The 25,554-nt window shown below is 41.8% G+C and overlaps 1 protein-coding gene across 2 annotated transcripts; it reads left to right on the forward strand.

Annotated features, from left to right (window-relative positions):
- On the forward strand, positions 1-25,554 carry LOC135708374 (AAC-rich mRNA clone AAC11 protein). Of its 2 annotated transcripts, XM_065230456.1 has the most exons (5): positions 1-1,617; positions 8,156-8,254; positions 22,972-23,042; positions 23,110-24,372; positions 24,427-25,554. In XM_065230456.1, the coding sequence occupies exons 1-5, from the start codon at positions 1,204-1,206 to the stop codon at positions 24,482-24,484; spliced, it is 1,905 nt and encodes a 634-aa protein (XP_065086528.1). In that variant the 5' UTR covers positions 1-1,203; the 3' UTR covers positions 24,485-25,554. The 2 variants fall into 2 exon arrangements, with proteins under 2 accessions (XP_065086528.1, XP_065086530.1); XM_065230458.1 differs by lacking the exon at positions 24,427-25,554 and having other exon boundaries at positions 23,110-24,409.

Below are 25,554 nucleotides of genomic sequence, written 5' to 3' on the forward strand. Positions count from 1 at the left end.
ACACCAACATAAATTTTCACCAGCCATCATCGCGCGAGCACTTTGCTAGTGCAGCAGCAGCAAAAAAAAAGTGAAGTTTTTTCATTCCATTTATCATTATTTCGTGGCTCCTTCGAGGCGACGACGGCGGTCAGTAGATCTATTTGCAGCCAGCAGAGCAGTGTTTTGTGCGTGCAGTGCGAGAGTTATAAATCGAGGAAGAAAATATTGACGGATTTTGCGACATCTAGCAAGTTTTCCCCGATCGCTAATCGTTCCCCGTGTGTCGTCGTCATCGTCGCTGCTGCGGGCTGAGCGGGTGTGTGTTTGTTTTGCGCCGCTCCGCTTCGGGAAAGGCAAGAAAATCGGGAAAAAAAATTGTTTCGAAATACCTAATCGGAGCTCCCCTCCCCCAGTCCACAATCCCGTCCTCAAGAGTGCAAGAGTAGGATAAACAATGGCACCAAAATAGATTCCGTGGTGGATTTTTTTCTGTGTGATCTTTTCGGTTCGGGTTTTGGGGACGGTTGTACATCGGATGCACTTTCCGTCCTCTCTGTGATGCATGTGTTTTCCAGCGAAAGAAGACGCAGCAAAAGAAGAAGAAGGTGAATAGTTTGAGACGGAGACGGATTCCTTTTATCGACGGCAAAGCTTGGTGCCCCCGGGGGAGGGAAAAGGAGCTGGAGGAAAATTGATGTGCTTGGGAGTTTTCTCCATTCACTACCAGACACAGAGACACACAGAGGAGTTCGAAAGAAGAAAGGAGAAAGAGATCGTCTTTTGCGAGCATATTAGTTGAAATCTGTGTGGGGAAGGAAGCAAACGAGCGAAAAAAAATCATCTTGGACAAAGGGTTCGCAGCAGTGCAGGGCTGGACGAGACGCGCCGCCGACCGAATCCAGTTTTTGTGTGTCAAATTCTTTCCTTGGTGTGCCGTCAGTGCCAGTGGTGCAGCCTTTTCCGCAAACTGATGACGAAACTAGAGTGTTGTTGTGATAAAAGGTGTGGAACATTCCTGGGTGGAGTGTGAGAAAAAGATACGTCGTAACAGTGTTACGCCCCCTCCCTCCCCATTGTTATACTCCCGGAGGCGCGCATGAAAGCTGAAGAAGATTGATTGTACTTAGGAATAATTCTACGAGTTGTGAAAGTTTTTTCCTCAAAACGCAATTTCATCCGATACGATCTCAGGAAGCAACAACGGCCGGTCCCGCGCTAGCTATGAATACATCCGAATTTCCGACTTCCATCAGTCGAAACTCGCCTAAACATGATTTCCCCTTGCACAACAATTACACCAGCAGCAACAGCAACGGCAGTGTCGATTTCAACCACTATCCCAGCCCGGGTAGTCCTGGCGGTCATCTCCCAGGAGGAGGAGGACCACCGCCACCTCCACCAGGATCAGCCCAGCAGCAGGATCTAACCATCGATGGAATCCAGAACAACTTTCCACACCGAAGGTCCCGAGCGTCCAGAACCTTCAAGAATCCTCCCCAACCGCACATGTGCATCAAGGAGAAAACCATCGACGGCAAGGAGGTGTTCATCAACGTGCTCAGCTGGACCCGAATTGCCAATCCGGACAACCCGGACGCACCGATTCCGCTGTACGGTGGGATGAAAGTCGGCAAGGTAAGTCATCTCGAGATACAAAGACCTTCTAAGCGCATTCTTTTGTTGTCTAGCTTGGGAGACTCCCATGAACGTCAACTGTTGCAAACATGAGCAAAACGAACGGCTCTGCTGGCGTTGGGTAAACATTGTTCGTTGTAGATACACAAATTATTCGACTGCCCCATCGTTCGCCGATGCGGGGTGGTTTGTTATCTTGTTGTTGGTCGGTTAACTTACATAAAAAGGTTTTGCCTCGCGTTCGGTTTTCTTTTTGATTTGGTTAATTCTGCTGCACTCCATATTCATCATCGTTCGTCGTGTTTAACGTGCTGGAAAACAATGAAACGCGATACTTAAAACTGTGTACGGCACACACACTCGTCGATCGTTTCTCGGTTTGTGGTTTTAGTAGTAAATCAACAACAACAACAATCCATGGCCATTATGATTGCCCCAGTCAGTAACTCAAAACGAGTATGACTGTCGGAGATTAGAATCAGATGGTAAAGTAAGGAGGTTTTTCGGGATTTTCATAGCAATAGAAATGTCAGTTATGAGCAAATTTTGAATGGTTTCAATAATGATTAGAGACGACGGTCACAAGCATATTGCATTTGAAACATCCTCTTTAAAATCTGTCAACATCCTGTCTAGCGTTTTCATATTAAGTACCCCCTATTCTCAGCTAGTATCACAAACTCTGTCATTTCAGTCCAACTGGTCGAACTTCCTCCCAGTTCGGTCGGTGCAGCTCCAAGGTGCAATTGTTGTTGGCTGGTAAATACCACGACAAAGAAGTGTAAAACCCTTTCAGCTTCTTGACTGCCAATCACCGCCTTGTGTTGTATGGAAGATTTCTGCGTCAAGAAGAAAATGCTTATTAAGGCTCTGAACCATTGACAGATGGAAAGTTATCCATTAACTCTGCTATCCGAGCGTGGTTACTTCTGACAGACAAGAAGTTAAATTTTGACAACCTTGAGAAAATCCATGAAGAGAATCGATCAACAATGGTAGGCCCTTTTCTCGTGTTGCGCGAGCCTTCATCAATAGGATGCTGCACGCTGACGTCACGAATGAACGCGATGAACCCGAATTCATCAGTTTGACATCCAGTGGTGGTTTGTTTACCTTTGCTTGTTAGTCAATTCAAGTGAATTTGAGGTTTTAAATAAAAAGAATTAAAAGATATGATATCCGACTATGTTCATTTGAAAAATATTCCTCTACAATGAATCTAAAAAAAAAATTAATAGATTTTTTAAACTTTTTTTTCTAAGTCCATGTAAACAAACCACTGCCAGATGTCAAAAAAGTTAGGTTACCCCGACGGTGCAGCTCCCTATTTTCAATAGGTCACTATTGAAAATAACACAAATGTCCAACTTTTGCAATTGTGATCAAGATTATCACCGATTGCCTACAAAAAACGCTTTCCCTAACACAGATTTCAAAATTGTATTTCATCCAGTCTCGCCGAACGGTGCTTATTCAATCACCGTGTATGGTGGTGTGTGGTCGCTCATCATTAGCAGCTGCAGTGCTTTCGGTGTGGCTGGCAAATGGCTAGGTGTGCGCACCGCCGAGCACTATCAATACACCTTGCGCCATACCCTACCTGCGAAGCGCCAGAGACGTTGATCCTAAACGTCAGTGAAGGACCGTGCGAAAAGGAATCGGCTGAGAGTGTGTGTGAGCTTGGGAATAGGTACATGGATAAGGTAAACAAAAACAATAACGGAGATATCGAAGTGTAGTAAAGAACATAGTTATTTTTTGCAATTTTATTTGAGTTAATTTAACATCAGTGCAGTTCAATATAAATTAATAAGTGCACTTATCTTGTAAGTAAAACAATCATTTTTTGGGACAGTGATTAAAATCGTCGCTGAATCGCGGCTGAATACGAAATGCTTCTCACCGAAAGCTATACCCAAGATGGCAGTTCCAGCACGGCGGATAGGAGACCTTAGGCCAACCACCTACTGTCTCCGAAACTTTCAGATTGTTACAGAAACCTATAGTGAAAGATTACGAGCTGATTTTATGGCAACGACTTTTAGCGCTAAACAACGGACAAGAATTGGAACATGGAATGTACTGACTCTAGCCCAACAGGGGTGGGACTTAGTGAAGTCCGCTGGCCGAACATGGAGAACACAAGCTGCCTTCGAGACAGGTACTTTTATATTCTGGTATGCGAGGTGAAAAGGCTCCGCGACATCGTGGAGTTGGCTTTCTGCTTAGCGCCCGAAACTGGCTGCGCTCATCAAGTGGGAACCTATCAATGAGAGAATAATCGTTGCCAGATTCAGAATTGTTATGCGCCAACCGATGCTGCCGAATTGCAGGACAAAGAGAACTTTTACAGTCAACTGAATGCTGTCGTGGATAAGACTCCAAGAGGTGATATCAGATCTACACAGGCGACTTCAATGCGAAGATCGGCTCCGACAACTCGGACTATGAGCGCATTATGGGACGCCATGGCCTCGGAGATATGAGCGAGAACGGCGAGCTGCTTGCAGAGTTTTGTGGCAACAACGACATGGTGATCGGGGGTGCGCTCTTCCCCCATCACCCAGTGCATATCGTCACATGGGTCTCCCGTTATGGATATAAAGAGAACCAAATCGACCACATCTGCATCAGCCGAAAATGGAGACGGAGCCTTCTTGATGTTTGGAATAAACGCAGCGCTGACATCGCGTCTGACCATCGTCTCCTGGTCGGTGAGATTCGCCTTCGCATTGCGCGGCTTCAACGGCGGGAGGAGAGACTCGAGCAGCGATTCAACACACGCCGACTGGAAGACCCAGCAGTGAAGAGATCATTCGTCGATGAACTCGAGGCTCGCGCAGCTAATATTCCGGAAGGTGGCAGCGTAGAAGAACAGTGGACGAGCATCGAGCATGCCTTTATTGAAACAAGCGGAACAACCTGGGTAAGATGCGCACTCAGAGGAAAGAGTGGATCACCGAAGGAAGATCGAGGAGCGGAGAGAAGCAAAAGCCGTCATAGAACGAGCAAGGACCCAAGGAGCCAAGAACGAGACCCGTCAGCGGTATTCGGCTCTAGAGAGGGAAGTTAAACGCTCCTGTATACGAGACAAGCGAGCGTGGGTGGACTCCCTGGCTGATGAAGGGGAGAAAGCCGCAGCAACTGGCGATATCCGCCTCCTCTATGATGTTTCACGACGCCTGAATGGGGCAAGGATGAACCCAAGGATGCCTATGAAAGACGCGACAGGACAGTTGCTCACCGACCCCACTGATCAGTTGAAACGTTAGTTTGAGCACTTTGAACAACTTCTCGAAGTTTCAACGGTCAACCAACCATCAACATCTCGGCATGATCCGCCAAGGGTGAGGCGCGTTACTCGCGTCAACACAGACGCATTGCAGGAGATAGTAGCAGTCATCCGAAGTATGAAGTCCAACAAAGCCCCGGGGGTCGATCGCATATCAGCAGAGATGCTCAAAGCTTTTCCGGCCCACTGGATGCAGGGCGTCTTGGTAAAAGTCCCCAAGAGAAGGGGGATCCAACTGTATGCGACAACTGGCGAGGCATCATGTTACTGTGTATTGTTCTCAGTTCTGTGTAAAGTTATCCTCAATCGGATACAGGAGAAGATCGACAGGCAGGATTCCGTGCTGGAAGATCCTGTGTGGACCATGTTGTCACGCTCCGCATCATCTTGGAGCAGGTCAATGAGTTCCGAGAGCTCGTGTACTTAGTATTCATTGACTGCGGAAAAGTTTTCGGCCGACTAAACCTAGAAAACTTGTGAGGCGCTCTGAGACGCAATGGAGTCCCTGATAAGATCGTCAACCTCATCGAAGCGCAGTACGAGGCTTTCTCAAGCAGAGCGTTGCACAACGGAGCTTTGTCTGACCCGATTCGGGCAATCGCGGGTGTGAGGCAAGGATGTATATTATCACCGCTACTGTTCCTCATCGTAATCGACGAGATCATGGTTGGAACCGTTGACCGTGTACTGAACTGTGGGTTGCTGTGGCAGCCTATTACAGCCTATTACTATGGAGCATCTCAACGACTCGATTTGGCTGATGATGTTGCGTTATTAGCACAACGGCGCTCTGACATGCAGATTAAGCTCGACGACCTTGTGGAACGCTCCTCTGAAGCAGGTCTAACCATCAACGTCAACAAGACCAAATCGTTGGATGTCAACAAGGAAAACCGTTCCAATTTCACGGTAGCTGGGCAGGCAGTGGAGAAAGTCGAAAGCTTCCAATATCTTGGCAGCCAGATAGCGTCGGACGGCGGCACCAAAAGCGACATAGGTGCACGGATTAAGAAGGCGAGTGCTGCTTTTGCCAGTTTGCGAAAAGTATGGAGAGCGAATCAGATTAGTCGACGCACCAAAATCCGAATTTTTAACTCGAACGTGAAGTCTGTGCTGTTATACGCCAGTGAAACATGGTGTGTATCAGCGGAGAACACTCAGAAGCTGCAGGTGTTTATCAACCGATACCTGCGGTACATAATTCGTGCCTGGTGGCCCCACAATTGGATCTCAAATTCCGAGCTTCATCGTTTGTGCCATCAGAAACCGATAGAGACAGAAATTCGTGAACGGAAGTGGAGGTGGGTCGGCCACACACTACGACGGAGCGGAAACGAAATCTGCAAGCAAGCACTGGACTGGAATCCAGCAGGACATTCTTGAAATTTGTATTTACTCACTAGGTCACTTTCACATTAATGCTCGAACGCAATGATAGCGGAAGGAGAATGGCATCGAAAGCAGAACTAGTTAATATCGAATTGACTTCGGTTAGATATGTTGGCATCATTTGTGACAACCGTCAATCCATGCCTCGCCGTTTCGTTCCCGCACACATTGCGTTTAACCTTTAACGTCCCTGAGCTTCTGTAAAGCCCTAGGTAAAGACTAAGTTTCACAGATATCTGAAATATTGAACATCCACGGTTGGTGAACGGTCGCAAATTTGTAAAGTAGCGGTGAAGACACTTCGTCCAAGATTGGAGATTTTTTTCGAAATACACATGGCAAAACCAGCCGGTGGAAACTAACGATTTTAAATTGGCTCACTACTTGACTAGCCTATTGGTCCCAAGCAAATCGATTAGCGTACCCCATTCTAGTCGAAATTCTAGTACTACACTATGTTTGTTTTGATGCGCTTGACAGATAAAATGACGGGTTCGTGGATTTTCCTATGTTTCGAGGGGTGCATCCATTAGCTTGGGACCGAAGAGAGTACCAGAGCTGAACCAAAAAGTTGAACACGTTTCTTCGGGACCTTCTGGTCTTAGAGTTACCTCTATCGCAAAACTGTGAACATATGATGCAGAGAAAATATTTGAGTTACGTTTGCAAAATACATGTTTGAAGTTTTCGCGAGACTGGATTGACAGTAATGAATGATGAATATTAAAATAAGCATAAATGTTTTACTGATGGTGGATATAACCTTAAACACACCCGATTGGCTAACTTTAGCTTTTAATTTAACATCTTTTTGACAGGTCATTAGCCATATTTCCTGTAAACATTTTCAGATGACCTTCAGCCAATGCGGTAAACCCAAAACCATCCTGCAAACGAAAACGTTTCAAGCTTTGCTCTAGCGGTGCCATGTGCCAAGGTTTACTCGCTTCAGTGCGTGCAAATTTTTGCAACTTTTCGCTCGACGCTACCAAGGGGTCATTCAATAACTATGTAAGCACTTAGGGGGGGGGGGGGGGAGCAGAACTATCTTACGTAAGCATGAAGAAGCCATATACACACCATTCAAATATTCGAAATGGGGAGGGGTTTGAAAAAGTGGTTACGTAATTATTGCATGACCCCCAATTACGCGGAGGCTGTTGACAAATCCGGTGTACCCCTCTCAAGTGTCACACACAGTGCTGCTTTGCGGTTACAGTTTTACGAAACACTTCCTTAACCATCATATCTCTTGCCACTCGATTTACTAATTTGCTAATATCTGCGCTAGTAGATTGATTATCCAAGTGAGCCGATTATGCAATTCGGGTAGATAACGAAAAACTTAAGATTTCAAATCTCTACGTCAAAAGGAGGAAGCGGTGCATGCCCACAAGATAAGTTTCACGCGAAACGACGCTGCATCAGTCAGCCGAAGAAAAGGCAGTAAACTTAAAAAGTAGAAATATGCCATAAAAGTGGCAGCACGTTGCGCATTAATTGTACACCTTTTCCGCTGGGGCTTTACGTTAGTGAATACGACCTTTGTCCACCGTAAAGTTACGCGCGCACATGCTCCTCCGCAGCAGCAGCAAATGTAGATGGAACTGAAAACTAGTTCGCACATGTGCTCATAAAAAGTGAAATTCAATTTAATATCACATAATTACGTTGCTATTGCTGCGCTTCTCCCGCATGCATGGGCAGCACATGTACGCACGCGAGTGTCCCCGAGTTCCCTTGAACCTGTTTCGCCGCGCCGCACGACTTTTTAACTAATATTCGTCACCGAAGCCAGTATTAGATATCATGTTTGTATTATTTCATGTCTAATCTTTCTACGTTGATTACTTTCAGATTCCACCTGGCAGTCCCCGTATGCCACCGCTCGTGTACGCCGTGATGGCCAGTCCCGAGGTGCTCAAGAAGGCCGGGAGAAAGTGTCCGGATACGCCGGTAAGTTGGGTTTTCGGTTATGGTTATTAGGATTGATGGAATCACGACTAATTGCACTGTTATTTTGGCGTTGATTTATAATTTGAGTTTTTCAAACAATAATATTATAAAATTGTGCTGCGCATTGTGCGTAATATTTGTGCTGTTAGTGGGGGCGTACCTCGTATGGCATAATGCCGTGAAAAAGTGTATTGCACGACAATAACGGTAAATTTTACCTCTACTTGATATCTAAAAATATTAATATAGCTTTGTTTGAACGAACTCACCAAGTCTGATCACAAGCCGCCTTGACATGTTTTGTTCTAGAAGTCCCAGACGGTCGGCTTTAAACTTCAAATCATTAGCTAAATTCTCTTAGGCTAAATTATGAAACATAATTTGACAATTGGTTGCGATCTTGAAACCCAATAAATATTCAAAATTCTGAAAACTTATTTTATTTCTGAGGAAGAGGTTTTTCCTCCGGTTTCTGCACGGCGAATGAGAACGACTCAAATTTGAGTTTAGTTCACTCATAATCGCCAAAAGTGCAGGAACTCAGCGATGAGTTAATTTGCCTCATGTTTTCCCAGGTTTTTCCAGGATTTTCCAGGGAAAAATTCCCGAATTTGAGAAAAGTAAAGATTGGATTCACTCAGTCTATTGGTACTACTCCGAGACTTAATAAAATTTTCGTCAATTTCCTCATTTTCCGGCAGATTTTTTAGGTTTTCCACAGGAAACCATGAGACAAATTTAACTCATCGCTGCGTTCCTGCACTTTTGGCGATTATGAGTGAACTAAACTCAAATTTGAGTCGTTCTCATTCGCCGTGTGCATTTAAAATAAAATGCCCTAATTTTGTTTCCAGTGACACATCAATTAAGTGGTTCTCAGAGATGGCGCTGTTTAGGTGCTCTGAGACTGACATATACGAGCGTCAATTTTGACATAAAATTGAGTCATAATAGACGTACTTTCGAACTTTTCAGTCTCGCAGCACTTAATTTTACATGACATGTTTGTTTACGTCTCATCCTTTATGTCAAAGATGGATTCCGTCACGTGTAAGATTACCCTAATAAAAATGTTATGGTTAATTTGCTTAACGACGTGTTCTGGGTATCATCCAAACCATTTGTGGAATAGTTCAATCATTTGGGTTATCGTTCGTTTATGGTAATTTTTTATTAGGGTAGGTATTTCTAATAGCGAATTCGTTTATTATTCAGTTCCAACCTGGATCGGGTATCAAGATTGGGTCTGCTTGTTTTCTGACAAACGTCAGTTTGTTCGTTTGTTTTTAAAACCTAGCTCAGGTTGAGGTTCGCACTGACAAAAAGTTCGGTTTCGATAATAAACGAATTCGCTATAAGTGTGTAGGCAACGTTGAAATTCAGTATGGGAGAAGAGAGAAAATCAATCATTTCCAATAATTACAAGCAGTAATAAAGAAGTCACGTGACCAAGTACATGGACATACTAAACACGCAGGACTGCAACGCCTGTCATCTGCGAACAACTCGAGTGAAGCCAAGTTCCGCTCTGGTGCTAATTTGACAGCTCCTCCTATTCCTCTATGATTAAGCTTGGTACATGCCGCGCCGCGTTGTGGAGTTTTCTAGATAACGTTATAGGAAAGCATGATTCACGCAAATTGTGCTCGTCAATTCGAAAACAACTAAATCATTTTTTAATTGTCCATTGCGGGAAAGTAAGAATGGTTTTAAATGCATTACATTTGCTGCCACCTTATCGCATTTAATGTTACATGGTTGGAGCTTAAATATGTTATGGATCACCAGCGCTGCTGATGGTTTCGGCAGTTTCAAAAACTGGATCGCATTGCAGGGGGTTGACTAAACACAGTCGAAATTCGCTGGTTATGCCCCGTTCACATTACAGCCTATATCACGTAATATAGGCTGTCTTGCAATGAGCACTCATACATAGGATTTCCAATGAAAACAAGATGTATGAGTGTTCATTGCAAGACAGCGTATATCACGTGATATACGCTGTAATGTGAACGGGGTATTAAGCAGTAACAGAAGCATGACTGTCGCTATTCCCGGCCACGCCCATTTTTACCATAACTAGGGATAGGGAACGAAATATTGATGTACACACTAAGATTTTGTTCCCGTGTTCGGTTAATTTTTACCGAAATCAGAACAGCTGAACGTTCGGTAAAACTTTGACCTTCATTTTAAAGGCTATTGAATTTGAAAATAATATCAAAACATGTTCAACCTTTTTTAAATGATCAAATCTTGTCATTTTAGTGGAGATTTAGTTTCAAAGTAGCTGAAAAGCAATTGAATTTAATTGCATAAATTTCACCGAAAAGTTCAGCTGTTCAGATTTCGGTAAAAATCACCGAAGTCGGCGATAATTTCTAAGTGTGCAGTACTTACTAAACGAGAGGCCACCGACTTAGCGACACCCTCATAAGTGCTACGGAGTTGGAGGGTTGGGAAGGGTATTCGGTTAGGATTCAAGTTGGCGATGCAACCAAAAGTATGTATTGTTTATTTATTGTTTATTTAATCTCTCGATAGCCGGCTATCGAAAGAACATATTCATTTTGTTTAGTGATCATGAATTTTAAGAGTCATGACGGAGAGCTTGGGATTAAACCCATGATTTTCTGCTCAGTAAGCAAAAACGATCCCTCCAGGGTCATCGAGCATCTCAGAACCATAACGCTTCGTGACAATACAGGACTACGTTTTCGCTTGATATGCAAATAGTTTCCGAGGTTAATGTTCAATATCGAATATACAAATGATGGTGGCGATTTATTGTGCTGTGGAAGAGCTTGGGGTTAAATCCATGATTTTCTGCTCAGTAAGCAAAATCGATCTCTCCAGGGTCATCGAGCATCTCATAATCCACAGCGCTTCGCGTCAAAGTACGAATATATGGATGAACTATCTATTATTGAATAACTATTATTTACGATGATTACATGAAAGAAATAAAATATAAACTACAAGCAAAACGTGACTACTAAAATCTCAAAAAGATATTCTCACAAATATATTTCACGCAACCAGGAATCTCAAAACCATTAGATGCTATAATGATACTCTGCACATGTTAGACACAAGAAGATGCCAAAAACCAAGCGTCCGACACACAAAACCCGCCAGATCCACTTGCATTATTGTCCACGATTCTACCAATCGCGAGCGCTCACAAATCATAAAACCGCTGACTGCGACACTCTGAAAGCGAAATTGACAGGCTCTATGCGTCAAACACCCGCCCTCCAATCTCCTCCCGCATCCATCCATCAACACAAATCTCCATTACAAAATCTAACAAATTCAAAACTCCGAAAATCACTCATCTATAGCAAGTGAGTGGAAGCAACCCTGCATGCAACCATTCATCATTATATACTTTTTCTGCCTATCTTTGTATTAGGCCTGTGGACATGCGTTAGCTACGAAACTTCTAACCAAACTAGGAAAATTTTCAGATCACAAAAAAAAACATGAAAAAAACTTTCAAAGGTAATTACAAGTAAAATAAATATTGATTATTTTACGCAAAAACGAGCAAGTAATTTAGTTGAAGATGCTAATTTCAAATAACAGACTGTAGTGGTAATTTTTATACGATAGATGGAGTAGATGAAAGCATAGAGTTGATAGTTCCGTTAGAGTACGGCAGTGTGAAGATTGTATATAGATATTAGACAAGCGAGCTAGGACAACTTTTAAGGAAGGTACAAATCGGTTTTTTCATCTCTCTTTACCAAACTCCCCCTTTGGAGAGGGATGGTGAGGGGTGTCCCCCCCCCCGCCACCACTGGCAAAAAGAGATGAAAACCGACCCGCTCATGTACCAACTGTGTGTTTGAAACAGTTCTACCGTGCGGTGCGGTAAAAAATCGGTAGAACTGTTTCAAACACACAGTTGGTACTTGAGCGGGTCGGTTTTCATCTCTTTTTGCCAGTGGTGGCGGGGGGGGGGGGACACCCCTCACCATCCCTCTCCAAAGGGGGAGTTTGGTAAAGAGAGATGAAAAAACCGATTTGTACCTTCCTTAAAAGTTGTTCTAGCTCGCTATCCTAATATCTATATGCAATCTTCACACTGCCGTACTCTAACCACAGAGAACAGACATGGAGGCTGGAACAAAATTTCTCTAAAAACTTGTGTAAGGATTCCTATTTGACTTCTGCACTTCCCCACTTAAAAATCCTCTTTGACAACATGATGGCGCTGGCGTTGCACAAATTATACTAGACACTAAGTGCTAGTAGCGCCAAGTGGCAATTTTCAACAGAAAATGTATCGATACTAGCGCCAAATTGGTCGAAAGTGGAAAATTTAGAGAGAAAATCAGGAGATGCTAACACCACGTAACGGCGACGTTCCCACTTATTTTACACAAGTTTCTGACCGAGCTTCAACGTCTGTTCTCTGTGCTCTAACGGAACTATCAACTCTATGCTTTCATCTACTCCATCTATCGTATAAAAATTACCACTACAGTCTGTTATTTGAAATTAGCATCTTCAACTATGTAAATCGTTGACTTCACGTAGAAGTAATACTAAAAACATATAGTCAAAGAGCAAGTAATATTAAATCTCAGGTATCGCATGCTTATGCTAATTGACTGTAACAAAAATTATATGCTTAAATAAAATAAAATATTAATAAAATTATATGCAAAATTTACTAGAAGATCATTACTTTATTGGTGAGAAGTTTCTAATAAGCCCTCCCAGTTCCTCTGTATACAGAACAAATCTGATACTATAATCAGAATTGCTCAGTCTGCATGAAGCAGCCGATTTCATCAAGGAAGTTCTATCAACAACCAAGAATTAATCGTTTGAGGCATACTGAAGCATTATGAAGGTGATATGTGTCACTAAAGGAAATCATCATCGTTGCAAATATAAAGAAATTAAACATAACCCTTTGCTTCAGTACCGTCAACCTCCATGTCCATGGGGGAGGGTGTTAGTTTGTAACAAGTACGCTTTTCCATTTATTTATTTGTACAGAATTCCTAATTATACAATGTTCCACATTTAATTGTGTTACATGAACTTTGGTTTTTTTACCATTAAATTCATAAATTTATTCACCGCCCAGGAACGTACGTACACTTATATAGAGCTACACTGCCCATAATCGCACATCAGTCCCATATGGATAGGAAATCAAGCAAAGATGGGACTCCCTCCCCTTGGCTAGTTTTTGCACCTTGCTGTTGGTGGGCGGGCTTAATTTCATGCTTTTATAGTGAAGTGTTGGAGACGGTAGGTTTATGGTCGACGTTGCTGGCTCATGCCGCGATAGAATGGCGACATGGGCAGGCGATGGGGATTACTAAGCTTCCCCTCTCTGATAAACCGCTGCATGAGAGAACCAAAGATCTAGTCTAGCAGTGATAGTATCACACTTGTTACTCCTTTTATTGAGAGCCGCGTCGTAGTACGCTTACGTATAGGCACTGACGTTGGGTGTGATACTGGCGGGTTTTGCCGCAAATCACTCTTATTTTATTTATTTTTACGCAGATAGATTTATTTGGGTTTGCAAGGGAATTATACTATTGAAATATTTCAGAAAGTGCCCAACAGTGCTCCTTCTATTTGCGTGACAAGCTTTCATTGTTGTTTTCATTGAAGTATTACTCAGAAAACAATTTTAAACATCATTTTTGTACATGGTATTGTAACTAATCTTATATGTGCTTCATTTTGATTTGGGATAAGTGTTTGAACTATGGCTCGCGATTTCCACTGTGGTGTGCTTCTATTGTGACATACCCATATGTATTTTTGTGGTGCCACATAGTGGAAGCGCGAGAGCGTAGTTGGAACATTTACCCTATACAATATACAATTTAAAATTAGCTTGGAAATTAACTTCAAAGTGAAGCATTTTAGTCATCTGGGACGAACAAAGATATAAGATAAGATATGTAAAAGCCAGAAGTACTTGAAACACGTTAAATTGTAGTTTAAAAGCATGGGTTATGTAGGTAGATTAGAGATTTCAGTTATTTATTAAATAAACTTCAATTATAGAATTCAGAAAGTTAATTAACATAAGAGATAGGACGCGGGGGGTCCGCTTAGGGAGGCGGAGTGTATTTGTTAATTACAGACAATGTCAATAGCGAAAGTCATATCTTCAACCAGGCGCTTACGAACAAGTGAAATTTTAGGAAAGATGTGTTAAATATGTTGATAGGTTTGAAATAAGAATTAGGATTGTTGTGCTTTAGTTTTCGGTAAGGTATGATGTGTCAACAAAGCCCTTTTGAGCAAATTTTCAAACATTAAATTGATTGAGTGATTTATTGAAAGACATTGCGTTGCGAAAATTGACAAGTCATACATCTAACATATAATCTTATCACAATTGCTGCAAATAGTGCTTGAGGGGCCAGCAGGGCTGAATACGGATCAAAACTAACATAACTACTAACACTAAAATGATCCCGGAACTAACACTTTCCATTGCACTTTTAGTTATTTATTAGTTTTATTTTTCTACTAAGTCATCTATGCTTCTTTCTATTGTTTGGATCAAGTACAACTAATACTAATCTACCTTTATGTATGTTTTACTCCCTTTTAACCCATTATCTTTATGAATGGCGAATCATATGACGTGAGACACGTACAAGCTGGAACTCAAAGAATTACTTCGAACAGGATGTCAAACAAATTCAGGACCAATCCAAATGAGACCAGAAACCAACAAAGCATCGGGGAGTTATATATTCTGGGAGAGGTATTTGATAAATGATCAAAAAGTGGTAAGTTAAAATCAGAGCCAAGGATCATGAGAGGTAATTGTCAATAATTCATTAATTAGTGGAAATCTCGATAACTTTTTCAAGGGAGCGTATCGGCTTTTGTAGGCGGTGCGTTTCGTCGTCGATTTGGCGTAACTGGTGGCTCGCCCGCGCGTGCTGGCACTATCATCAGATACACGCTAACTTGAAAGTACTCATTAATGAGTAAAAAAAGACCCATTTTGAAGAAAAGTGGCTTAACTCATTAATGATTAAACAATTTTACCCATTAATGAGTATCTGTTACCCATTAATGATTAACAATTACTCATTAATGGGTAACAGATACTCATTAATGGGTAAAAAATTTACTCATTTAATGAGTTAAGCCACTTTTCTTCAAAATGTGTCTTTTTCAACCATTAATGGGTACTTTCAAGTTAGCGTGTAGGGGAAATTTTCCTCTATCTGCTGGTGGTGTTGATAAGCGTGTGCGAAATGCCGGTTGCGCCGGATCGACGATCGGATGCATTTTTTGCAGGAGCTGGTGCTTCCCTTTGAAAAAGTAATCGAGAAATAACCATATTATCCTGTAATTGATATTACTATTTTTATATATCAATGAAATTAGTCATGACAGAGTAACAGATGAAGAAGGACAATAGACACAAGTTGACACAATAAACAAGACAAGTGGGGGTTAATACACAAGACAAAATGACAAAATAAGTGATGACAGAAGACAAGACTGGGACGAAAATCAACCTTTTAAAAAAACAAGAATGCGCAATTATATTATCAAAACTATTTGGATCAGCACAAAAACAACAGTGACCAAACGGGCACCATAGCCTAGGAACGTCTGTGTGTTGATTTAAAATAGAGGCTCATAGAAGCAAAATTTATCAATAAAAGGGGTCCAGTGTAGAGTTTTAGCAAGTTGCTGCCACTGGATCACTACAAAAAAAAAATTCATTGATTTGCTTTATGAAAAATAATGTTGACAAAAAAAATCGGAGCAGGCTGGAACCAAACCATAGACATTGAGATTACGGAGCTCGTGTGTTGACTACTCGTCTTTCAACGCTTGACGTATAAGAGCTACCTTATGTTAGACGAAAATCTTTCATAAGTCGCGTTTATGAAATTCATATTTGTCGTTCATAAGTCGAGTCTTATGAAATTCTTAAGCCTATTTGCCTCAGTGTTCCATTTGACCCGAATACACTCAAAAAATTTATCACATATCTAATGGATGAAAACCATGTGAATTTTATACAGCTATCATGTGATCACATAGCTAAAAATCTCACCACAAAATCACATGAATATTATGAGGCCGATGAAATTCATATGAAAAATTATATAAAATTAACGTGATCGCATAAATGTTATGTGAAATTCAGATGAATTCCATTAATTTTGTTTATGGATGAAAATCATTTGCGATTCCAATGGAATCTACATGAAAACTATTTTCGGTGTACGCTACCTGTTCGTTCTAGTCCCGGGTTCGAATCCAAACCGTTCTCTCTTATAAAAGAGTAACCGAAAATAGATTTGAACAAGATAGTGTGTGTGTATTCCCTCTAACCCCCACTGGCCGGCAGTGTTATTATGGAAGAACTCTCTCTACAATGTCGCATTTATGGTCATTGTAGACAGCTTTAGTCCGGGAGTTAGAAAGTGATAGCTCTATTGCAGATCCAGCAACCCATTTCAGAATGTCTGGAGAGTCACGCCCATTCCGAGGTTACTTTCACTTACAATAAGCCCCGCATGTATGTATTACCTCTATCAATTGGATATTAGTATTACACACACACTTCCAGCTTCAAAATGTTCTTTTGAATCCTGGCACGTATTTAGTTTATGCTTTTTTTTATTGTAAAAAGTATTTGCCCTGGTCTCACCATGTTAATTTGATCCTCCAATCCATGGGTTCCGTAGTTCCGAACACAAATTTTCTTGCACTGCCATGCCTGGGAGGATGTTCGCGTCTAGTGCTTTCCACAGGAACCGTTCGCGGCCACCAGGTACACCCCGTCCAGTCTTGGGCGTATCCAGCTAGGCATTTTTCAGATTAGTCGCAATCTCCGACACCGGCAAGGGACCAGCAGCTGAACACTTTTGCAAGCGGATTTATACTTGCTGATTCACGGCAACGTCTGCCACCAAAACTTGCGACGGACACATTATCAGCACTTGCCCTGGAATTCACCAACCGGACCGGGTTAAAACTCGTCCACGGTGACGAATCCCTCAATAGAACTACACGCCGAAAGTGTGGCATCCCTAATAAACAAATACCATAACCGAACAATAAAATAAATAGTGGAACTTTTCCACAAATGGTTTGGATGATACCCCGAACACGTCGTTAAGCTAAATAACCATAACAATTTTATTAGGGATCCGAACTCGGAGAATCTGGCTCCCGGGAGGCAATGAAACGGACACCAAACAATGGAACTGAAGGTGCGACGTAGATTTTGGAGTTTAAATTCAAGGTCAACCGAATCACTCAAGGCGGACCTTTTTTTTGCTTCTTTCTTTTGTCCAGTGGCGTCGCGTAACCTCACTTTTTACCTTTTTAGCTTTGAAAACGTTATTTAGGGTCATGTTTACATTCAAATCAGTTTCAAAAGACAAAGGGTCTTCTAGTTTCACTGATTTGTATCCATTGAAACCATTATTGTTTTGTTTGTTTACGTTTTAGAAGTTATTGAACAGGTAGATTGAGGTTAGGGCGACGCCACTGCTTTTGTCACTGCATGTTTCTATTTTTCACTAACTACCTATATTCTTCTCTTTTTTTAAATCAAATTTGGCTTAAAATCGGTTTTTTTTTTAAAAGTGTGCAAGATAAGGTAAAAGATGTAGCATTGAATGGTTTTCAGAGAAAGATGATGAGAATTGTCGTTTGAAGGGTCGTTGAATTGCTTCGGTAATTGGACGTACTTCGGTCTCTCAGGTTTCTCGCGGAAAACAAGCTTGCTCGCTAACTAGCAAACAATATTGCATAAAAGTTCTATAGAATGTATAGAAACGTCAAAATGATGCGATGCCAGCGCTGCGACGAGTAGTTCGCGGAACTGATAATATTCAAATCAACCGTTAAATTCGTGAACGAAGATACACAATAAAGTGTTACGTCTGTTTGTCTGTGGTTGAATTCACACCTATCTGAGGATTCTGGAAGTTCTGCTCGGGCACTTTGACTTGAACCGTGGAAGAGGCGGGAGTGCGAGTGTACTTAAGTGTACTTAGTGTCACGGTAAGTTTTCGTGGCTGTAGTGTTCAAACTTTAGGTTAAAAGTTACGTGCGGTCAACTTATTGTACGTGTAAAGTTCGTAGAAAGCCAGCTTGAAGTTTGCAGTGCATTGCTTCAAGCGATAGATAGCTTTGCTCAGCACACCGCAACCAAGGAATTAAATCGCGCTCTCTAGACCACACACTTCAACGTCAAGGTTCCTGGTTCGGGGGAGAATTCGGAAGGGAGACATCGTTTAACTGATCTCCGGCAGAGCGTTGTCCAAATCCGCCAATGTCAACCACGTGAAACCACGTACATTATTCATCTTCGAAGATCCCCGCGTTGACATCTGCGCCACCGGCAATCGTCGCTAGTTCAGTACCAACTCGAAGGTTCGATTGGAAATTTCTCTAGGGGCTGCTAAGCCAGCATTTTTCTGTTGTCTGCTATTTTTCACCCACACACTTACAACAAACATATGCGGTGTACGCGACAGCTGTAAAATATGCAATACAGCCGCAAAGTTCGTACATAGAGGTCCCGAAGAAACGTGCTCAACTTTTTGGCTCAGCTCTGGTACTATCTCCGGTCCCAAGCTAATCGATGCACCCCTCGAAACATAAGAAAATCCACGAACCCCTCATTTTATCTGTCAAAATTGCATGGCGAATCAAAACAAACATAGTGTAGTACTAGAATTTCGACTAGAATGAGGTACGTTAATCGATTTGCTTGGGACCAATAGGCTAGTCAAGTAGTGAGCCAATTTTAAATCGTTAGTTTCCACCGGTTCTTATAACTCTCCAGTTCTTCTATCTGGTCAGGATCTAGAGATATTTTATATGCGAGAATTTTTGCATGTATACAAGTGTCGCGGTAGTAATAAAATTCTGAACTATTTTGCACCAAATAGTAGGCTTTGATCTCCTGAACAACTTTCTATCTGGTCAGGATCTCGAGATATTCCATGGTGTAACCAATTAAGTCAAATCCCACGTAGTGTAGATACCGTTTACGTGGTTTCCATTTACATTTTCCCTATTATCCGCATTTGTTGGGGGTTTACTGAAATCAAAGTTTAGATTGTTTAGTTCAAAACAGGTTTTTTGAGGAATACCCGTTGGTCTTAGATCGATTGGTAGCTCGACAGCAAAATGACAATGGAAAATTCACACTGTTGTACCATAGAGGTAACTCTAAGACCACTGGGTCCCGAAGAAAATCATTATTATTTTTGGCTCACTCAGTACCAGAACAACGGTCCCAAGCAGTCCCAAGCTATTTCACTCACCCCTGCATGTTCTGCATGAATCCACACACCCCTGATGTTATCTGTCAAACTTTCATAGCGAATCAAAACAAACATAGTGTAGTAATAGAATTTCAACTAGAATAGGGTACGTTAATCGTTTGCTTGGGACCAATAGGCTACTAAAGTGGTGAGCCAATTTAAAATCGTTAGTTTCGTATTGATTGTTGGTTGTACTACGCGCGAGTCAATCTTGGGTCATCTTTTTTATCAGTGTACCGCAAGTGTGCTAATTGTACTACACTCTAAAAAATCTTCACGTTAATGCTACGTGAAAAATCACGTAACCTCTTTAACACCCCACTTCGATAATTTCCACGTGGCTCAATGTAAAACTTAATTTTGATAAAATTTACGTGATTTCCATGTTCGTTGATGCTAAGGGAGTCATGTACACTCTACAACATATACACGTCCAATCTACGTGAAAAATCACGTAGCTCATTCGAATGCTTCAACTTTCATGTTTACATGATGGTAGTAAAATTGATAAATATATCATGTCATGTTCACTGGAGCTGAATGTGGCAACATTTCAACTTCTATGTGCGGTTGTGTGATTGTGGTGTGCTTACGTAAAATGAGTTTACGTGATTTACATGTATAAAAAAGTGATTCAATATGGCGGAATCGATTTTATTAGTGCCTACTGCAACTGTTGGAAGGTATTTTATTTATATTATTTCGCTTTATTTGAAATCAGTCATACACTGCTCTTTAAATTTATTTCGATTTCAGAGATTACAAGATACAATTTACGGGCATTTTCCAAAGATCTATTTAGCCTGACTCGTTAGTAAACAGTGCAAACGGATATTGCATCTGAATCGAGATCTGAATTGTCATGATCAATAAAGTGTTGGAGCGAAATGGTTAGTATTAACGTTTCAATGACATATTAATAAAAAAATGCTAACAATTTTTAAAAATTCTTTTCTTGGACAAAATGGACAACAGCATTAGTTAGATCCGGTAAAGATCACTTCAAAATAATCACGTCAACATTACGTGCAAATCCATTTTGTAATTATAGTCGAAACCACGGAACGTAAACGTAAGATGAACAGTACTTTCCAGTAAATAACATTTCAAAATCACGTAAACATTACGTTATAACCGCTTCTAACTTAAGTGGAAATCACGTTATATTTACCTTACTGTTCACGTTGACCGCTAAATGGGAATATTTTTGGCTACATGGTATTAACGTAAATGTTAAGTGAAAAGTAGTATGGACTAGTAAGCTACCTATGTTTTCACGTAGATCGGACGTGCATATTTGTTGGAGTGTAGTCATAGAGCAAGCTGTGATTGTTTGTAAAATACCCATCCCGGCAACCCCATTTCTAGACCAACAATTGAAATGGCCTTAACTCCATTTTGTAAACAAACCTTGTAAGGCCATTTTCTCGCGAACCGAAACCTTCTTTCGCAAACCGAAACCACAATCGTGTAGAGGAGAATTTTCCCTACCTGTTCATTATGTTGGTTTGCCTTTGCGGACTTCGGTTCGCAACCTTGAATGTTTTGGTTTGAAATCGCAAAGAATAAATCGGATTGAGGATGACGCGGGAAGTGGCGGGTGTGCGAAATTGGGTTTTTTGTGTTTATAGGAGAATAAAAGTCCTGTGTTTTAGGGTTTTATAATGCCCTCAATGCAGAACAGAAACCTAGCCTTTCGTGATGTGAAAAGCAACGGTCTATCATCGGCCGGAACGAGTTGGAACTATAGTCGCTATATTCATAGTCTGGCGGATAGAATCTCGGGAACCAATTGAGCTGTCATATAGCGGAACCAATCGAGCAAATCACGACCAACAACAGAAAAGTGCACATCAGCTATGGCGAACCAAATTTCGTAACCCGTTTTCTCGTGACTCAAGGCTCGCCTACACAAACTTACACTATCTTTTGGTTGTGGAAAGTTTCCTCTATCCGATGATGCTGGTAATTTACCTTCCATTGGCGAGGAAATAATAATCAACGTTTTTTATAAAAGTTGATAGTACCTTTTCAATTGTTGGTCTACAATATATTGAATTGGTTCCGCTTTTTGATAGACCGAAATTCTATCCGCCAGACTATGAATATAGCGACTATAGTTGGAACCGGTGGGGAACATTGTTGGAGATCGACTATACTGCTTATAAAAGAATAATTCTTGATAGAGCTGGAATTAGGGCGTAACAGCTTTTGTAAACAATTACTTCTCTCGATGATTTCTCGAAACTCAAGGCACGCACACGCCAACCAACATAACCAACGGGAATGCGAAGTCTTCCGCTACCCGGTGGTGAAGTTGATTTGAGTGGGCGAGCCTTGGCTTTCTAGAAATCATCGAGAGAAGTCATTGTTTACAAAAGCTGTTACGCCCTAATTCCAGCTCTATTTAGAATTGTCCTATCTTTGCTTGATTTCCTATGCATATGGGATAGTTATGCTTTCATGAGCAGTATTATAGAGGATGATGAATAGACTTCGGTAGTTTGTTTTATGTGAGTTGCAGCATTATTTGAATTAAGGGTACTAATGGGGTCTGATTAACTACCTCTTTCTCTTGAGCCCACTCTAGAACCTACATTTCATATTTAGATCTAAAAGTCAACCGAGAAGTACACTGATGGTCTGAGTTCCTCTAGTATATTCAATTAGAGGATGTTCATGAATATACAGTCAAACAGCACGTAATGTTGTGATCAACTTCAATGACGGTTGTCCAGCAGTACTCCCATTTTCAATCAAAATTTCAACAATCAAATGCCTACGAGATGTGCCGATGAATGTGCCCAAGCTGTGCCAAATCTAATGTCGGCACAATGTGCTGAGTGACTTACCCTTTGGCGCGAGTTATTAATTTTTGAAAATTCAAACCCACTTTTTCCGTTCAAAACCAATTACGTTCATTGCATTCTACTTGCCTACCGGAACACAACGAACTTATTTCGGTTTTAAATGCCTATATGAAACCGGGAGAAATATGCTGGGCACCCGAGATAATAAGGGAATAAAATTTCTTAAATTCAGTGGCCATTGACAGATGCGAATTTCGCCTACTACTTGCAGGCTTCATCAGTGTCGAAACTCTTTAAAAAAAAACAAAAGAAATGTCTAGGTAAACCTATCAATATTCAGGTACGATTCACATTCATAGGTATTTGTTTTTGCTATAATTAAAAAAAAATGTTGTTACAGTCCACTGACCGTTTAGCAGATTCAAATATAATTTTTCCAAGTATTATGCCAAACGGGGCGACCCAATAACGCTTATAAAACAACGGTTTTACGGTCAATCGTGTTTGTGTCTTCTGTGCACTAATTCCTTATGAACCATGGACAGGGTTGAAATATTAAAAACAGCCTTCTGTACGTTGCATTTTTCCTTCGTTTCAGGAACGGATGAACCTGGTTGATCTCATGTGTGAATTCGTGGAGGCTATGAACCCCACCCTGCATTTATCGCGGTAAGCTATCCTAAAACATAGAATGTCCCCATAAGTCCGCAACTCAATGCATCCATTTCTTCTACAGAAAACCGGAAATTCTTAAGGATCGTGATCTCTCCGGTGAGCTGAAGGACGTCTGGAGCGCGGTGCAGGCTTGCCGCGATAAAGGACGTGTCGACAGCGGTCCACCGGAAAATCTAGTCGTCTACACTGAATTTGGGCCCGAAACGGCCCCGTCATACGAGCAATCTCAACAACAGCAAAGACACCAACCTCAACAGCAGCAGCACCTTCACTACCAGCAACAGGAAGATTTCCAGCTCCGGCTCGGTCCAAACCAGTACGACCATCATTCATACGAACAACAAACGCAGCATCTTCATCAACACGGCCGACAGTCGTCGGGTGACCCCTACTCAACCCGACCTGCCCATCAACCACTGACCCATGACTACTATAATAACCCTAGCAGCAAACCGCAGCCGCAAAAGCATCAACAAAGTGCAATTACAAACAACAGTATTGAACCGAACTCAGAGAAACAACATCCAATCGATGTCCCCGATAGTGCCAGCAGCAGCAACAGTGAACAACTGAACAGCAACAGCAACAGCAGCAACAACAACAGCGTTGACGATTTGATCAAAGAAACCGACAGTCTGAAGCTCTCTCCTGCAGCCAGCGGAGGAGTCTCGACCAAATCTAACGGTCTCACACTGCCAACCGGAGGTGGGGGTGGCGCACCACCGTCTCCTGCCACAGAGAATACCGCAGCGACCTCACCATCATCATCATCATCATCAGCCAATAACGATTCCAACCCAGTGCCAGTAGCTTCCAAGCAACAAACATCACCCACTTCGCCAACGCAACAGCAGCAAACGGCGACGGTCAGTCCAACGGCAGCCACGCCGCCGACTCCCCAGAAGGAGTCGAAGAATTCCTCCAGCCATAACTTTTTCCCGATGTTCCGATCTTCCAAGTCGTCGTCGTCGTCGTCGAACAGTGATAAGTCTTCATCCCACCACCATCACCATCACAACGATAAGGACAAGGACAAGGATGGCACGGGCGAATCGACGGCACCGGATACTCCCGTCAAGACGAGTAGCAAAAAGAGTGGACTGAACTTTTTCCGACGGAACAAGTCGTCGGACAGCAAGAAGGAACAACCGTCGACGCCGACGAAGCAGGTGGCACCGGTGGCCTCGCAGCAGCAAACGACGGCGGAAAACAACAAGCTGAACCTGCTGGTGGACGAAAGTCTAATGCACCACCATCACCACATGGAGGGAAACAATGGAACGGGTGAGATTATCGAAAACAGCACCGCGACCATTGCGGCCAAGTAGAGAGGGAGAGAGAGAGAGAGAGAGAGAGAGAGAGAGAGAGAGAGAGAGAGAGAGAGAGCGAGAGCGAGAGCGAGAGATGCGTGCGAAATTTGTGATAGGATTGGCTGACTGCTGCCGGAGAAAAGGTGTGTGTGTGTAAATAGCACGGATATAGGAAAGGTAAGTTTGATTGAATTTATCAGGAAACCTAATTGGGAGAGATTTTGCTCGTTAGTTGCCGCTGCTACTATTAATAGTTGATGTTGGTATGAAAGGAACTTCGATCAGATGGCTTCGGGGTGGTGAGCAGTTTTGATAGAGTCGGATAGGTTCATTTCTTAATTTCGACACCCCAAATGCGTCGCTAAATCATACCGAGCAGACATATGCTGAATGCTGAGTAATAGGTGAATATTGTAAAAAAAAATATTCTTTCGCTAAGTCAAACAAACTTGGCTACATATTCGTATTACTTTTTGGGGTCTCTTAAGTGATGCGATAGGCGCGGAATGGAATTACCTTCATTTGTACACAATTGTGATTCAATATGGAAAATAGTTGTGTTCGTCGTGAATGAATCTCAAAAAGTACCAGTCACTTGATATTTTGACAAAATGCATTCGAATCTTTTGAATTGATTAAACAATCGCCTCTATCAAACATGGCCATCAACCCGAAGGGAACCAAAACAAACATTACCAACCGAATTGAAACTTACTGAGAGCTTAGAGCTTTTTCTCAACATTTTGAATATACAACTACCAACATTATAAAAAGAAACAATGAAAATGAATATACAATAGCTATGTTAGCTATCCCGAACAGCAACAAAAGTAACGCAACTCCAATACACTAGAGGACGAGAGATTTTACTGTTATCCCGATGGATAAGCTAGCGCGACAAAGGAAACCGAATATCAAAAGCTACCCACACAAAGGGGAAACAAAATTCAAAATCAATCAAAAAGCATGGTTTTGGTTCATTTTTAAATGCAAAATCGCTTGAACTGATTAATTACGGGAGCTATTCTCGCTGGTAGTAAGCGTTTTGCGATTTCTAATTTTTGCTTTTTTGGAGCTTTTACACACAAGTTGAACACCCGTTTTTCTGTACTACACTATTTAGAACTTAGTTTGAGCGTGCGATGTTTTGCGTATCATATCTTAGGAGAACGAGTGTGGATGAAATCCGAATTGTG

This window comes from Ochlerotatus camptorhynchus, unplaced genomic scaffold (assembly GCF_037179485.1).
Source record: "Ochlerotatus camptorhynchus isolate MF236.1 unplaced genomic scaffold, CSIRO-AGI_Acam_v1.1 ptg000330l, whole genome shotgun sequence".
In the NCBI taxonomy this organism is placed as follows: Eukaryota; Metazoa; Arthropoda; class Insecta; order Diptera; family Culicidae; genus Ochlerotatus; species Ochlerotatus camptorhynchus.

Excerpts from the sequence above, each read along its gene's own strand:
- LOC135708374 (XM_065230456.1), top strand. The coding sequence starts at position 1,204 with ATGAATACATCCGAATTTCCGACTTCCATCAGTCGAAACTCGCCTAAA. Across the intron at positions 1,618-8,155 it reads GTGGGATGAAAGTCGGCAAG|ATTCCACCTGGCAGTCCCCG; the intron begins GTAAGTCATCTC and ends GATTACTTTCAG. Across the intron at positions 23,043-23,109 it reads CCCACCCTGCATTTATCGCG|AAAACCGGAAATTCTTAAGG; the intron begins GTAAGCTATCCT and ends TTTCTTCTACAG.